Source organism: Spermophilus citellus, assembly GCF_964194105.1.
Source record: "Spermophilus citellus genome assembly, chromosome: 3".
NCBI lineage: Eukaryota > Metazoa > Chordata > Mammalia > Rodentia > Sciuridae > Spermophilus > Spermophilus citellus.
In genome coordinates, this window is record NC_138184.1 from 36,420,407 (window position 1) to 36,437,590 (window position 17,184).

A 17,184-nucleotide genomic window follows, 5' to 3' on the forward strand; every position below is an offset into this window, starting at 1 on the left:
CTGAGCATGTAGAACTGTACACAGTAAATTAAACCTGTGAATTTAAAAAATTAATAAGGCAAAAACTTGTCTATCAGATAGGAAGTTAGGATCAATCAACAATTATAAGAAATGAGTTTGTTCCCCTCTAGGCAAGCTCTAAATATTTGAAGATTAATATTTTTCCCTCTAAAATAAGTTATAGTCCCTGGTTTTATTGATATTTATCATATACGGACAGGACCATAATTGGAGGTTTTTATATAAATCCTATTATTTTGGCCTATTTTAAATTACCAAACTGAGTATCTTCTTCATCACTTCCTACCATCACCTCTACATAGTTTCTTTCAGTTGGTTAAAATGCTATAGACAGAATGTATTATGTTTAAAAAAAAAGATGGATTTTCAATCTTACCTCATTTTCTAGAATAAAAGATCTCTTCATTTGCTCACAGTATATTTGCATATTTAAACACTTAAGAATTCAATCATAAACTCCATTGCATCCTTTAACTTTTTAAGATCTTAAAAGCTAAAGCCTTTGGGACATAATTTAAGTCCTCAAACAAGCATTTATTTTAGGTGTGTTTAGGAGCTACCAATCACAACCTTTCAATTACAGTTATAAACACAGTTCTGACGTAGACCCATATGGTATAATTAAGGCAATTCTTGGAGTAAGCTAGAAATCTGAAGTTGACCTGATTTCAAACTATCACATATCCATACTTTTAGGGGGACATTCATAAACTACTGAGCTGTGAAAATACACAAGACCTAAAATTACATATTGAGACATAAATTTGAGTTTAGCTATTTCTGCCTTAGGATTACTTGCCCCAAATCTTCTGGTTTCATCCAACTCTTTCAGGAACTCCTTTGTTTGGCTCATCTTTTCCAAATAACCTCCTCTAGTAGCCAGTTCCTTGAAAGAGTAATAAAGCCATTGATAGTCCCTAGACAGATAGCCAGAAGTTTAGGGTTGGTGAAACCAGCAACTCTAAAGGAACACTCATGTAGTTCTGAGCCCCACATTCTCCTTACATACAGCTGTAAGAGAAACATATAGTAGGAACATGTCAGCATGACAGAGCGTTATAGTGGTGGCTCTGAATGTGGGTGGAGCAGTGGACAGTCCATACATCAGGTTTATCAACAATAACAGTTGACTATACACTTGTGTAGTCTAAGAAGTTCAAGACCATTTTCCTTGGAGAGTGATTGTTCAGTTATATAATCTCTAACTTACTGATACTAAAAACTTTCGAATTAAATTAACCTGGAAGAAAACAGATATAGGTTGCCAAATAGAAACTAGAATGCTAGTAGTGATTGATTTTTTTTTAACCTGATGAGTAAAGACTAGAATATATAGTAAAATATTTCCATAGCAAGTGTATTTTATAATGGTACTTTCAAACATGTTTGCCTTAGAGCTAAAGAGAGTGTGGGTTAGGTGTCTCTAAAAGAATGGAGTTTAATTTGAATGTATACTGTGAAAATAAACAAATTACATTCAAATTTTTAATAATTAATATTTAATATTTCCTATGCTATATATACAAAACTTGTGCCTCCAGAGAGCCTAAAAATTGGCTAAATTAAACAAGACAAAAACACAGGTAGGGCTGGGGTTGTGGCTCAGTGGTAGAGCGCTTGCCTAGCATGTCATGAGGCACTGAGTTTTGAGTCTCAGCACCATATATAAATAAATGAATAAAATAAAGGTTCATCAACATCTAAAAAAATTTTTTAAAAACACATGTAGTAGTTATATTGAGGTAAGGAAGTACTGGCATTTCAAGGTGAGATGAAATTATGGAGAAATTTGAAAGCTAATAGTTTGGTCTTCAGGCAGAACCAGGTACTTGCTGGGTATTCTAGACCAGACGGATAACATGAAGACAATGACATTTTTAAAACATTTATTTTATCAGAGCACTTAGCATTGATCAGTATAGGTAGTTGTAGTAAGATGAATAAAATTTTAATACAGTATAAGTAGGAAAGGTTTTTTTTTTTTTTTTTGAGACATTTTGAAGAAGTACATAGGTTTTTGTGGGAAGGTAGACGTAATGGATAAATAATTGAAGAGTTAGATCCTTTGGGGTTTAAGCTTCAATGAATGAAGTTGCCTGTGATAGACTACAGTTGTTTTCATGTCAATATATTAAGGAGTATAGATGAAATTATGAGATGGAATTAGCTGGAAGCATCCCATAGACTTGGATGCCTTAAATTGTGAACCTTTAATGTGGTAAGGAGTAGCCAAGCCCAGTGGTACACGTCTATAATCCTAGCAACTCAGAGGCTAAGGCAGAAGGATCATAGGACAACCTCAGGAACTTAGGCCATAGCAATTTATCAAGACACTGTCTTAAAAAATAAGAAGGGCTGGAGATATAACTTAGTGATAAAGGCCCCTGTGTTCAATCCCCAGAATCAAAAATAAAATGGTGAAGGGATATTGATGAAAGAACAAAGAGCTCACTGGAGAAGTGGGTGTGTCACCTGTTGAACTAGTAGTTAGCAATGGTAAGGTATCTCAATTTAGAGACTGGCCTGTCTCACTCTAGGAAAGCTTATGTGGTGTCTAGTCTTAGAAGATAAATTAAGGAATAATTACATTTAAAATAATCCTTCCTTTTAAAAGCGGTATTCATCATAAAGTTTATTTTATTTTATTTTTTTTTAAGAGAGAGAGAGAGAGAGAGAAAGAATTTTTCAATACCTATTTTTCAGTTATTGGCAGACACAACATCTTTGTTTGTATGTGGTGCTGAGGATCGAACCCGGGCCGCACGCATGCCAGGCGAGCGCGCTACCGCTTGAGCCACATCCCCAGCCCCCATAAAGTTTATTTTAAATAGCTTAATTTAACTTCTTAATTTAAAAGACAATGATTTACCAAAATTTTATTAGTATGTGGGCTTTAGAGCTGCACTTATAGGGCAACTGCATTCAGTTAACTATTCCAGACCAAAAGATGCTATAAAAAAAGCTGTAATAAACTGGGGAAAAAAATGTTATCAGGAAAAATATTTTCAGTGGGGGAAAATTCGTTTTTAAATAACTGTACATTGTGCCTTGTGGCAATAAAAGACTTTCCACTGTTTTCTACACTATTTGATCATTTCTGAGAATTCCTTTTCTCCCCTCCCTACTTTATAGGTCTATTTAGCCCGAAAGGAAGGATCATCTTCTGCTTATGTTTCCTGGAAGTTTGAATGTGGGTCAGTTGGCCTAAAAGTGGATACCATTTCTATTAGAACAAGTAGTCAAACTTTCCAGACTGGAATAATAAAGTGGAAATTGCAGTCTGATACAGCTCAAGTAGACCTGACAGGCGGTAAGTAAGCATTTGACTGGAAAATTAATTATGAAGTATTTATTTACCACTCTAAGACTGCTTGTATTTGTAGCTCTGACTTTTTCATACTGAAAAGTTATTCATACTTTTGAGGCAAAAATGGTTTTTTTTTTAAATAAAAACCTGTTTTTAAATCAAAATCAGTATCAGAAAGGCTGATGTTTTTTGTGGTTGAGCATAAATGCAAGAAGAAAAACTATTTCTTTGCTTCAAAGGATGCATTTCCTCCATAGAGAATAATATGCATTTGTTTTTTTTAAGGGTTGATTTTAGCCTACAAGTCACCCTATAGAAAATGTGTTCTAAAACTATTTCTTCTATTTCTTTATGTCTGTAAAAATACCAAAAGCAAAGTGTTAATTTTTTTTCCCCTTCCAACAGATAAAAGTCTTCGCTCCTATCATGATTTTTCTGGTGCCACTGGAGTTATTTTGGAAGCAGAATTAAGCAGAGGAGATGGTGATGTTGCTTGGCAACATACCCAGCTGTTTAGACAAAGCTTAAATGACCATGAAGAAAATTGTTTGGAGATAATTATAAAATTCACTGACCTTTGAGAACCTGAATATTATAGAAAAGCTGGCAATAATCAAGAACTTACCATGGCCTAAAGTAGTCTGTTGATTCAGTGCATGCTTAGTTGGCAATTTACTACCCTCTGCTAGCATATTTCTTTTGCTGGCTATCCATCATGTAACCCTTGTTAAAATATATCTTTATACTGTGGACCATAATGAAATCTTGAATTAAAAACTCCCTTCCATACGTGATTATAATTTGGCATAACATCTTGTGCCCCCATACAAGATTTTAATCTAAATAATGTAAGTATAGTTTTAAAAGTAAAATGATGGTATTTATGATTATATACTGTTCATGATTGTGATAAAATCTTGGGCTAAAAGTAATTTAACATTTTCTGATGAGCCATTAATTTCTTTATAAGTGGTTTGAATTAGATTTTCCTAAGGTTCTTAATTTTTAACAAATGTGAAAGTACAGTATGTCATAAGTTATATAATGCATGAAAATTTTTATGATTGTAAATATGTAGGCATTTAAGAAATAAAGTGAATTATTTTACCTTACATCTTTTTAGTAGTTACTTTGGCCAAATATAAATCTTCACTATGTATGCTAAACCTTGGAAGACACTTAATAGACATGAATTATGAGAGCATCTAACATTGGCAGCATGAATCAAATAAACATTGTAAATTCCATAATATGTGGACACTTAAATGCTTTACCTTTGAGTTGTATTTTTATCTACCTCATTGAATAAAATAATCTTGACTTTGAAACTTTGTAACTCTATTTTACAGTACTTATATACTATATGAAGTTTTTTCTAGATGTTCCATATGCCTCTCCAATTAAATGAACATTAATTAAGTGTGTATGTACAAAACATTGTGATAGTACTGTGGAGGAAGCAGTAGTGAAAAAGACACAGTCCCAGGCCTCCACATTCTTTTGTGATGTTCAATAAAGTAAGTTCTCAACTCTTCATGCAGGAAAAGGCAATGCTCAGAGATTTTTCATCCTATGCAACCTCAGTAGAGCATGATGTCATTATAAAATACATAATAAGATCCTGAAACGAGAGGCTTAATATTTGCCTTTTAATTTTAGCCAAGCTCTATGGAAAATCACTTATTTGCTAAAATGTTACATTTCAAAAGAAGCAGTTTATGCAAATGAAGTTATTGAGTCTTGAATGTTAGAAAGTTTTCTGGAACTCTCAGACTCTTTGAGTTAATCATAGCAGCCTATACTGGCCAAGCACTTAAAACTGGAGAGACTTGACACATGCCTTGCAGTGTCTGATATTAACACAGTGAGTATTTTGATGATCCTATTGACCATCCTCTTAACTTTCATAAGAAAACACAGAGATCTACAAGCATTTTTATAAAGATGGTAGTAAATTGTTGGAACTGATCTGAATATATCTTGGAAAAGAATACATTCTAATTTTTACTGAGACTTTAAGCAGAAAAAAATGATTGGCATTCCAATGTCCTGTGTTTCCACAGAATCGAACTATCAAGGAAAAAAGATGGTTACTTGTTTTGGAGGGTTTGTACGGGAGGTAGTGCTGGGGTTTGAACCTAGAGCCTTGCACATACTAGGCAAGTATCCTGCCACTAAGCTTCACCCAAAGGCCCCCGCCCCCCACTTTCCTTAAATATATTCCATGGTAGTTTCAACTCTTAAGAGTATATTAATTTTTTTTTTTTTTGAGACAGGGTCTTACTAAATTGCTCAGGCTGCCTGAGCCTCCCAAGTAGCTAAGATTACAGGTGTGCACCATATACCAGGCATGTTAATAGATGCTATACAGAAGAGTTTAGAAATAATACAGTAATATAAGATAGAACAATTCTCAATAGTGTGTGAGGTTAAATCATAGTAAACTTGGAACTATTAATTTGTACCAAATATATTTGAGAATATAGAGCCCTTGATAAATCAGTACTCATTATAGGCTATACTATATATAGTAATCATTTAGGATCTTCTAACTTAAAAGCACCTAGTCTGTTGTAGCTAAAGAACGAATGCTAGAGCACTGCATGAATAACTACACCAAGTTTTTTATTATACTTATGATTGATTGATTGACTTTTCACTGCTGTCACTCATGTTTAAGACAGATTTTTGCCCTGGTTTTGGGTCAGATCACATCATGAGAAATTCCAGTCTGCTTTCTGTTGCAGTGTGTTTTGGGGTCTTCCTTCTTTCCTTTCCTTTCTTCCTTCCTTTCATCCATCCTTCTTTCCTTTCTAATTCTTGCCAGAAATCACATTCACGGGGTAAACAAGATATATTTCTGATTCTTTGGTCAATTTATAAGGAAAAGAATTACCTCTGATTAAGGAAGAGCTAGAGAATACTTTATCATCATGTATTTTTGTGGTAGGATAGGTTGTTAGAGATTATTTAACCCAAATTTCTCATTTTTCACAGAAAAACTCAAGCCCAGAGAAGTTAATGACCAAGTAAAAAATTTAGTGAATAGTGATGTAGTCAAGATTTACTTACATATCTTTACTTCTATCAAGTTGCAGGGTTATAGAATCATGGACTTGTGTGTGGGTTGCTGTTTTAGTAGGTGTTTCAGGAATATAAAAGCTTTAATAGGTATGTTCAGTTTGAGAAAGCGTTAAACTTAACTACTGGAAACAAAGATTTTCCTTGTATAGCTAAGCTTTTCTAAAGTTAATTTGACAATATAAATTGTTTATACTTAATAGTCCAAGCAAATAAACTCACAAACTAATAACTCTGATCCAAGCCTGCCTTCCTTAATATTCTTGGGGGCACAGTAATAGTAAACCAGTTCATCATGATGTTTTTTTTTCCTGCACTGTTACAGTGACATTCTTTATTTTGATTAAAACAGTGTTTTATTTCTAATAAGAGGTTTAGAATTAGCCCAAACATTGTGGCTACTTTTTTTTTCCTTTTAGTTATAGATGGCTACAGTACCTTTATTTATTCATTCATTTATTTTTTGTTTATTTGTTTACTATGTGGTGCTAAGGATCGAACCCAGTGCCTCACACATGCTAGGCAAGTGCTAGCCATAACCCCAGCCCCACACTTTTTGAGTTTCTAATGAGAGCCAGTGAGTTTTGGTGTCCTATTTGGTCATAGTGATATTGGAGAATAGTAGTGTTTCATATCCCTGTTGTACAAATGAGAAATGGAGAGGCTAAAGGGGAGCCAAATATTTGAGTGCCTGCGTATCTGACATCCCTTTCCTTTTTGTTACACTGCAAGTAAAAACAGACTTGGAAGTTGAGACCTTGCTCTCTTAATTTTCTGACACGCTCTGAGATCAATGAAATCATAGCATCAACTAAAAAATCCATAATTAAGCCAGAAAAACCTCTGAAAAACTAAAATACAAATCATAAAGTCTAACCATCACAAACATCTTTTCTATAAGAGGACATCTCAGGTTAACCAATTTAAAATGTTTACATTATTAAAGCCATTTTTGTTAAAAGTTCAGTCAAGACAGTCATAATGTAAAAGTGCTGCTTCCTCTCCTCATACTACACTGTTTTCTGAAGTAACTGCCAAATTTTTTATGTGTCCTTGCAAAAGTTTCCTGTGGATTTTCATATCCATATGTGTATACACAAATCAGTTTTTCATGTGTTTGGTTTATTTCTATTTTTGTGAATAAATGTGTATCCTTTTCTGCGTTTTATATTTTATACTTTTAGTGGTTCTGAGAGTGGAACCTCTAGTAGCCAGCATATTATAGGTAAGGGCTCTACCACTGAATTAGGTCCCCCAGCCCCTCTGCTGGTTTTCTTAATTATGTGTCAGAAATCTTCCCATTGCCATTCATGAATCTGCTACTTTTAAATTTCATAATTTATTTCTTTAATTTATAGATATATAACGTTTTCCCTCCCTTGTTATTGTAAGTACTGGTGCACTGAACATCCTTATACATATTTCCTTCACATAGGATATATGTAAAGACGTGCTTTTTTAAATCTTAATCCTAAATGTCAGATTACCATTTAAATGAGGTACAATAATTTACACACCCAGTAATAGGTGTATATGGGGGGGGGGGGCGCTCATTTCCTCCCATTTGAGCCAAAGCTAAATTGGAATTGCGATAGCTAGCTGGTGGTCCTCACCTCCAAACTTTCATGCCTTTGGTGTCCTTTCCACACCATAGAGCTGGTCTGTGTGTGTGGTGAAAGTGACTGGTATTTCTGAGGCTGGGCTTTGGCTCTCTTTGCTCATTCTTCAGGAAGCCAGTTGCCATGCCACCAGGACAGTCAAGGTCTGTGGAGAGGAACCAGATCGGCTTCCAACTTGCCAGCTGTTGAAATGGACCCTCCAACCCAAGTCAAGCCTTCAAAGATTGCAAGTTGTGAGAATGAGACATCCCAAGACTGAACTGCCCAGCTAGACCCCTACTGATTTCCTAATATATGCAGAAACCATGAGAGGAAATAAATGATTTTTTAAAATATGTGTTGGCGTGATTTGTTTATATAGCATTAGATTTCTAAAATAGCAATGCTATTTTTGCCATTCTGAAGGGTGAAAAATATCTAGTTTAAATTTACACTTCCTTGTTTACTGGTGAGATTAAAGTATTTTTGTATTCATTTGCCATTTTTGTTTTCTATTTAAATTTCCTGTTTATAAATTTTGAAACAAAAATACATGTTAATGTGTATCAAGTACATCCACCTCTTAAGTATGGTTTCCTTCCTGTCAACTTGAGTTTGCTTGATAATTGTAATATCTCTCTCTCTCTCTCTCTCTCTCTCTCTCTCTCTCTCTCTCTCTGACTAATTAGAACTTTTCTATACATCTCTTTTCAGTTACCTGTTTTCTTCTGGATCTTATCCCATTGTTCATCTTGGTTCTTTTTCGCTTTACCAATGTTTTTTGAAAGTTTGCTCTGCTATTTGTATGGTTAAAGGCTGTGCTGACAATATCGGGTAGCTAGCCTAGGTTTCCCACTCGTTATGTGATTATTTGCTCAGTAGGACCCCTGGGTTGGGAGGGACAACATAAGTGGGGTGCCTGGCATGCCAGCCTTGCACTTCACACGGGCTGTGAAAAAAAAAAAAAGCAAAAAGTAGACAGACATGCTGAGAGCCCTCTGACCATTACTCCCTGCAGAATGCTCATCTTGGTTTGTTTCACTGGGTTCCTCTTTTTCCTTTATGATTTAAATATTTAAAAATTAGTAGATTTAATATAAAGTCTGCATTTTTCAGCTTATTATGAAAAAAAATGGGATAATGTGACAATGCTTTGTCCATAATTGCTATGTGGAAGCAGCTGACTGAGCCTAACTAGTAGCTGTGTCTCCTTCAAAACAGGACCTTGCTGCATGCAGTGGCTCACACCTGTAATCCCAGCTACTCTGGAGGCTAAGGCAAGAGGGAGGATTGCAAATTCAAGATCTTAATTGGGAAAGATTGTTTTCTTTGCATTTGCAGGAACTTAGAATCTACCAGTAAATTAATTAAGAACATAGGAATGATTCGTTTTATCAAATACAAAATGATGGAAATCTACCAACGCTTGTCTTAATTTTTGTATCTTGTACCTTTCCTCAACTTCTTTCAATTTTCCATGAGGCCAGTATACTCAGTTGTTGTCATTGTCTTTGGATTTTTGTAATGAGTAATTCTCAGATGCTTTGTAAGCATTTTGTGAAACTAGCTCTGCAAAACTGGCTAGCCCCACCATAGCACTCTGACAGTTTGTAGAACTGCCACTGGTATCATTAGTTGCACCTCCTTCCCCAGACATTTGTTTGGAACCTAGTTTAAAAATTTTTTAAAAACAGTGAAGAACAAAGAATAACAATACATAAACCAGTTCACGCTTCACTTAAGAGTCATAAAAACTTTATGATTCATTTGTCTTCTGATGAAAACCAGAACAGCACTGATGAATCCGACATCTCTTGTGGACTCTCAGCCCCATTTCCCCCTCTGTCTTCTCCAGAGGCACCTGTAATCAGGAATTTTGAGTTAATTTATTCTATCTTTTGCTATATACATATGTTAACTAATAACATCATATTCCTTTGTATGGCTTTAAGTCTCCCGAAATACTAGTATACACTGTATACGGTGCTCTACAACTTTCATTAGTCATTTTCTATGCCCAGGTTGATACACATAGATCTTAACCTCACTGTTGCATAGATGCCACACTTAACAGCACCCCAACTTATTTCTCCTACCCACCTAATGAAACTAGCGGTTAATTCTCATAAAACAGTATATAACATCAGCCTTCTTTACCAGATCTATTTAGAAGGATAACAACCTTTGACTTCTTTTATAAGCTCTAAAACCGATCCCACTAGGAAAGGAGCTTTGTAGAAAGAAAAGAAAGCAATATCTTGTGGCAATAAAGAATACCGTGCTAAATTCCTGGTGACCTTGAAATATAACACTGAATGGAATTCCATGTGTGATGGCAGCATGCTCATAATTTGGAGACTATTTGGGCTTAGAACTAAGTAAATGTTTGAAAATAAAGGCATTTCTCTCACGCTGAATTCCTTGGTGGAAAGACTGTCATCTGAAATGTTATGTCATCCCTTGCAGATGTAAAAGATTTTAAAAGCAAAGAGGGTCTTTGATCTTTGGTTAATAAATACAGAACCATCAAAGCTCTTATACTTCTTATAAACTTAAATGTGAAACAGATTAAATGCTAAAGGGGAATGATGGCAGGAGAGCTTTGTAAAATGAATCAGGAAGTCGAATTTCAAAAAAATTCATGGTTGAGGAAATAAAGGCTGTAATTTCACTTGGATTCAAATCACCTCACAGGATGAGGAGTGTTAGCACTGAATGGCCATGCAATCAAGCCACACAGGGAAATATGGTATTTTTACTACCAAAATACTATTTCCTAAAAAATGCCCTGTGACAGAGGAGTTGCCCAAAAGATACCATACAAACCTAAGTTACCGTTTTCTTCACATCAGATGTGGGAGAACATGTATCTATACTCAAGTCATAGGTTCCCATGCTGCCTGATCCCCTAGTTGGGGACCAGGATGCTTCACTTCCTATTCTTTCTTCTATTCCTCTGTAGAATACTTCTATGTCAGTTCCTGGATGCACACAGAAGCTGCATGAATGTTTAATGTGCATACTAAATAACCGTGACTCCTAAAGCGTATTCTTCATGGGAGAATGGAAACATTCTGCATTTGATTTCTCAGACTCCTCTCTACATCATAAATCATGTATTCTGTGGAAACTTTTCATTTTGCTTTGTGAGTGCAAGTTAATTATTTTTCTCAGTTTGAATGCAGCATTGTTTATGCCTCATTTTTAGATAAAAGTACGGTTCTGATTTCATTTATAGCAGAAGAAACTGCATACAGATTAAATTATACTTCAATTGATGAAATAATTCCTCCTGTGAACTTTGTGCAAGTGTTTTACAATGGGAATATGTAAATTAAGAAAAAAGAAATGACAAGATGAGTATTTAATATTTCTGCTATTTCACTTTTGGTAAGGTAGCTTTGCGTAGGGCATGAGTTCTTTCAGGAAATTCCCCTAAACAAAGAAGGCATCACACTGTATTATAAGGGTTCATTTAAAATGCAGACTTCTGGGCATCATTCAAGAGATTTTGAGTCAAAATCTTTAGGCTGAAGCTAGGAAATTTGCTTTATTAAGTAGTTCCTTATTCTTAAATAGATAAACTCTCATATTTATGGTGAGGAAATTGAGAGGTAAAGATACTGTCCAACTACAATTTGGAAGCAAATTTTTCCATTCACACATCAGATAGAGCACTAATCTCTAGGAAATATAAAGAACTCAAAAATCTTAATATCAAAAACCAAATAACCCAATCAATAAATGGGCCAGGGAACTGAACAGGCATTTCTCAGAAGAAGATATACAATCAATCGACAAATATATGAAAAAATGTTCAACATCTCTAGCAATTAGAGAAATCAAATCAAAACTACTCTAAGATTTCATCTCACTCCAGTCAGAATGGCAGTTATAAAGAATAACAAACAACAATAAGTGTTGGCAAGGATGTGGGGAAAAGGCACACTCATACATTGCTGGTGGGACTGCAAATTGGCGCAACTAATATGGAAAGCAGTATGGAGATTCCTTGGAAAACTGGGAATGGAACCACCATTTGACCCAGCTATCCCATTCCTCGATTTATACCCAAAGGATTCAAAAACAGCATATTACAGGGACCCAGCCATATCAATATTTACAGAAGTACAATTCAAGGTAGCTAAACTGTGGAGCCAACCTAGATGCCCTTCAGTAGATGAATGGATAAAAAATATTATTTATACACACACACACAGTGGAATATTATTCAACATTAAAGGAGAATAAAATCATGGCATTTTCAGGTTAATAAATGGAGTTGGAGAATATAATGCTAAGTGAAGTTAGCCAATCCCCAAAACCAAATGCTGAATATTTTATCTGATATAAGGCTGCTGATTCATAATGTGGTGGTGGGGGCATGGAAGGAGTAAATGAACTCTACATTGGGCAAAGGGGAAAAGGGAAGGGAGGAGTAGGAAGGGGAAATGGGGGTAGAAAAGATGGTGGAATGAGAGGGACATCATTACCCTAAGTACATGTGTGAAGACACAAATGGTGTGACTTTACTTTGTGTACAACCAGAGACATGAAAAGTTGTGCTCTATATGTATAATATGAATTGTAATGCATTCTGCTGTCATATATAGCAAAATTTAAAAATGAAATAAACTAAAAGATACTGGCCCAATGTCATATAACAAATTAGCAATTCCTTGACTAGTGTTTGAAAGACTATAATGGGGGCTGGGGATGTGGCTCAAGCGGTAGCGCGCTCGCCTGGCATGCGTGCGGCCCGGGTTCGATCCTCAGACCACATACCAACAAAGATGTTGTGTCCGCCAAGAACTAAAAAATAAATATTAAAAATTTTCTCTCTCTCTCTCTCTCTCTCTCTCTCTCTCTCTTTAAAAAAAAAAAAAGACTATAATGAAGAACCAACTCATTCTCACTTTTACCAATGTGTTTTGATGTGGTGGTTTTCTTTGTGTCATTTTATGCTAGCTACTCTTTAAAAGTATATTAGTGAAGAAAGAGTATATTCAGCTTTCTCTGGTTTTCTCCACTCAACTCATTTATAACAAACTAAAGTCACCTCAAAGGGGAGAAGGGATCCCAGTGGCTTGGGAGGCTGAGACAGGAGGATCATAAGTTTAAAACCAGCCTCAGCAATTTAACAAGGCCCTAAACAACTTCACAAGACATGTCTCTAAATAAAATATAAAAGAAGGCTGAGGATGTGACTCAGTGGTCAAGCACCATGAGTTCAATTCCTGGTACCAAAAGGAAAAAAAAAGAAGAAGAAGGGAATGGGAAAACAGTAAACAAATAAATGAGAATAAAAAAACCAAATTGGATTTTCTACCTTTCCTGGGAGCTAAGTTTTTTTAGCTCCAAGACCAATTCTAAAAATTTGCCACTACTGTGCTGTAGATTCTTACATAAGCTTGTGAGAGGTATTGATTGAAGAATTATGTTTGAACTCTATTTCAGTGTTTAAGTAGTAGTCTCATATATCTTTTCATTCATCTCTATCAACCTGCAAATTGATTCCTTTTCTGATCAGATCTATCAGCATAATTCAGGTCAGCTTTCTTATATCCTACTCAGTTTAACAAGTATACTCTTCTATTAATATTGAAATAAAAAAATCTGTGGTTAAAGTCATCACCAGGATAGTTGGATGGCCAATAACCATCCATCAAAACTTTTTTGGTCATGGTCAATTCTGATCCATCTTTTAGATCTTCCTGTCTAAATAAATTCCTTTGACAAAGCTCAGTTTTGAGTCTTCTTTCTAATTTCACTATTTCTCTTAAAGAACCGAACGTATCTCTTAGTTTTACTGGTGAACCTAGACATAGATGTCTCCTATAATTAAACTTCAAGCCGGGCGCAGTGACGCATGCCTATAATCCCATCGGCTCTGGAGGCTGAGGCAGGAGGATCCCGAGTTCAAAGCTAGCCTCAGCAACTGAGAGGCTCTAAGCAACTCAGTGAGACCCTGTCCCTAAATAAAATATACAAAAAAGGGCTGTGTATGTGGCTCAGTGGCTGAGTGCCCCAGAGTTCAATCCCCAGTACCAGAACAAACAAACAAACAAACAAAAACTTCAAGTTGACATCACAGTGATGCCCAAGTCCCAAGACTCCAGCCACCCGAGGGCCATTTCCATACAGATATCTGGGTCACAGCCATTTTCAAACACAGTCCAGTATTCACTATGGCCACCTTCATGTTAGAAACTGCGTCTTGATGTTCATAATGTAGTTGTTTCATTCATTTAATAAATACTATTGACAGCCCAACTGCATCAGGATTTGCTTTAGATACCATGAATACAGCAATGAATAAAACAGACAAAATTCCCTGTTCTCATGGAATTTGTATTGTACAGAAGGAGACAGATTTTAAGCCAGTCACACACATATTTAGTTAGCGATAGATATTTAGATAGTAGTAAATTTCACAGGAGAAAAGGAAATAATTAATCATTTTTTCAAGACACAAAATCCAGCTGATGAACAGAGTCACTCAGTTGGCTGATGAACCCAGCTCAAAGCAGTAGGATCGACAATGTGGTGTGGCTTTGCTATCTAAATTCACCTCTGCTGGTTACAAGGAGGACACTACTATCTGAGAGATATTTCATATAGCAATAGCAAAATGCCTGGGTATGCCAGGATTCAATGGTAGTGGGTCACTGTGATTTATCTTTCCTCTCCTTAGAGGAACAGACCTAGACAAATGGCACTTTCTTTTAGAATTTCAGCCTTGGTTGTACCTCTTCAGATGCCTTTCTCCTCAATTCATAATTGTTTTGACTTTAACATCGCTTTGTAGATTTGCAGTTGTTATTTTTAAAAATGTAGCAAGAAAATAAGAGACGTTAACAAAATTGTTAACTCCAAACAGCATGCAGTAAACATTTTAATGACTTGGAATAACTAAAATTTATTTTGATTTTTTTTTCTTTCAACTATTTTTTTAATTACAAAATATATTCGCTATAGACAAAATTAAAATAAAGCAAAGATTAAAAATCACCTGTAATCCCGTTGCTTAGAGATAATCACTAGTTAGATTTTGATATGTGTCTTTATCAAGACACATATTTATCTAAACTATAGATACATATTTTTCAAGTTTATTTTTTTTACAGCAATACAATTACACTATGAATAATGTAAATACAATTACACTATGAATAATGTTTTGCAGTTTAAAAGTGGGAATCATCCTGAGTTTTTATATACTATTTTTTATGAGTGGATGTAATCAACTGTATGGATACATTGTAATTTGAAGCAAACCAATCTCCTGCCAGATTTTTAGTGTTTGATTAGTTTGCTGTTTTGTTTTTGCCAATTTATTTTATTTATTTGTTGGTTGGTTTTTGTACCAGGGGTTGAACCCAGAGGCACTAAACCACTGAGCCAATCCTTTTCATTTTTAATTTTTTAAATTTTTGAGACAGTGTTTCACTAAGTGGCTTAGGACCTTGCTAAGTTTCTGGGGCTGGCTTTGAACTTGTGATCCTCCTGCCTCAGCTTCCTACGCTTTTGGGATTACAGGGGTGTGCCATTGTACCTGATGTTGGCCAAGTTGTTTTTAAGAGAAAGAAATAAATGACAAAAAAAAAAAAAAATCAGAACATGGCCTGAGATGTTACAGCTATAGTCTAGTTACTTTAGTAACAGCTTAATGATGTTACCAACTTCTTGTTACTGTCACCAAGCCACTTCGTTCCCCCATTACTCTTTCTGTCATTCCCGGACACCTTCCAAGGTATATCCCAAGCACACTATTGTGGGAACTAAGGATACAACTCCAACTTTCAGGGAGCCACTCTGCTCATCAGAATAGGACTAATACATTTAGGGTGGAAAATACTGAAGCAGGGTTTTAAAAAGCTATGTTTGGTTTTCTTTACTATGAATGAAATTCGTTGGATTTTGTGGCACATTGACAATTAGCATAGAAACATTCTTTATATGTTAATCTCAAATTTATTAACTAGTCTAAACATACGGAACATCAAACATACCGTTTCCTGATTTCCTTCTTTCCTATAATCTATTGCTTATTCTAGTAACATAGAGATAAATGAAATATGAGAATTGGAAAGGACTTCCATAATCGGTGGCAGATATGTTTGGCATTGCTGGATGACAGCGATTTTGAAGGGGAAGTGAGATTGAAATCAAGCTTGATGGCTAAGTGCAGGCCTGGTGGTCCTGGAATTGTAGCCTGTTTACGTGAAAGCATAAATGTGTAGGCTCCAATTTCTAGAGTCCAGAGCATCACATGGACCTGAAGGCATTGGTCTCTGAGCTGTTTTAAAGATTGTGGCAGGCTGTGATGAGCTTAGCACTGTGAAAGATAGTGTAGGCCCCAATATCCTGACAGGACATGAGTGTTGGCAGGGTTTGAATCTCCCAACTGATTGTATATTGATAAAATCTAAATGATATTTATTATATAAGAAAGTAAGATTTCAAAGATATAATAACACCTGGCACAGTGGTACATGCCTATAATCCCAACATTCAGGAGACTGAGGCAGGAGAAGCAAAATTTCAAGACCAGCCTCAGCAACTTAGCAAGACCCTGTCACAGAATAAAAAATAGAAATAGCTGAAATGCAGCTTAATGATAAAGCACTCACGGGTTCAATTCCCAGTAAAGAGGTGGCAAAGAGGAGGAAGATAGTTAAACCCCAGGTTTCATCAGTAGATAGTATATCTAACTAGTATTAATTAATAGAAGGTGAATGTGTAAAACTATAAATAATAGATTGCTTCTTTCCAAACTTCATTACTTCATAAAATTCTAATAGATGCCGCTGGGAAGAAGTCACACACATTGGGGTTCTTATTGTTAATTTAATTGATCCTACCAGCCATTTAGACAGGCCATCATCATCTGAATTGAAGGTATGTGTCTTTACCAAGACACACCAACCCAAAATCTAACCACGCCAACTCAAAATCTAACCCCCTCATCTCCAAGTGATTTCCTATCCCATCTTTCCTATTTCTATCAATCGTGTTTCTTTATATCATGAAACTTCATCAAGTTCATCTTATCAATTCTTCATATAAAATATTTCTCTTCCACTCATTCCTTCATAATTGCACAAGATGGTACATGCCCTCCTGCTTCCCTGTTCTGGTATCTCTCTTTTATAATGTATTCTACATATCACTATA

At 35.5% G+C, this 17,184-nt stretch overlaps 1 protein-coding gene across 2 annotated transcripts in view; it reads left to right on the forward strand.

Moving 5' to 3' along the window:
- Window positions 1–4,656, forward strand: part of NGLY1 (N-glycanase 1) — a 51,816-nt gene extending 47,160 nt beyond the window's left edge. The window contains exons 11-12 of one of the 2 annotated variants that reach the window (XM_081288027.1): window positions 3,154–3,331; window positions 3,734–4,656. In XM_081288027.1, coding sequence (XP_081144153.1) covers window positions 3,154–3,331; window positions 3,734–3,909 — 354 coding nt within the window. In that variant the 3' untranslated portion in view covers window positions 3,910–4,656. The remainder of the gene's footprint in view (window positions 1–3,153; window positions 3,332–3,733) is intronic. The other variant, XM_081288028.1, reaches the window with a different exon arrangement.
- Window positions 4,657–17,184: the final 12,528 nt, after the last annotated feature.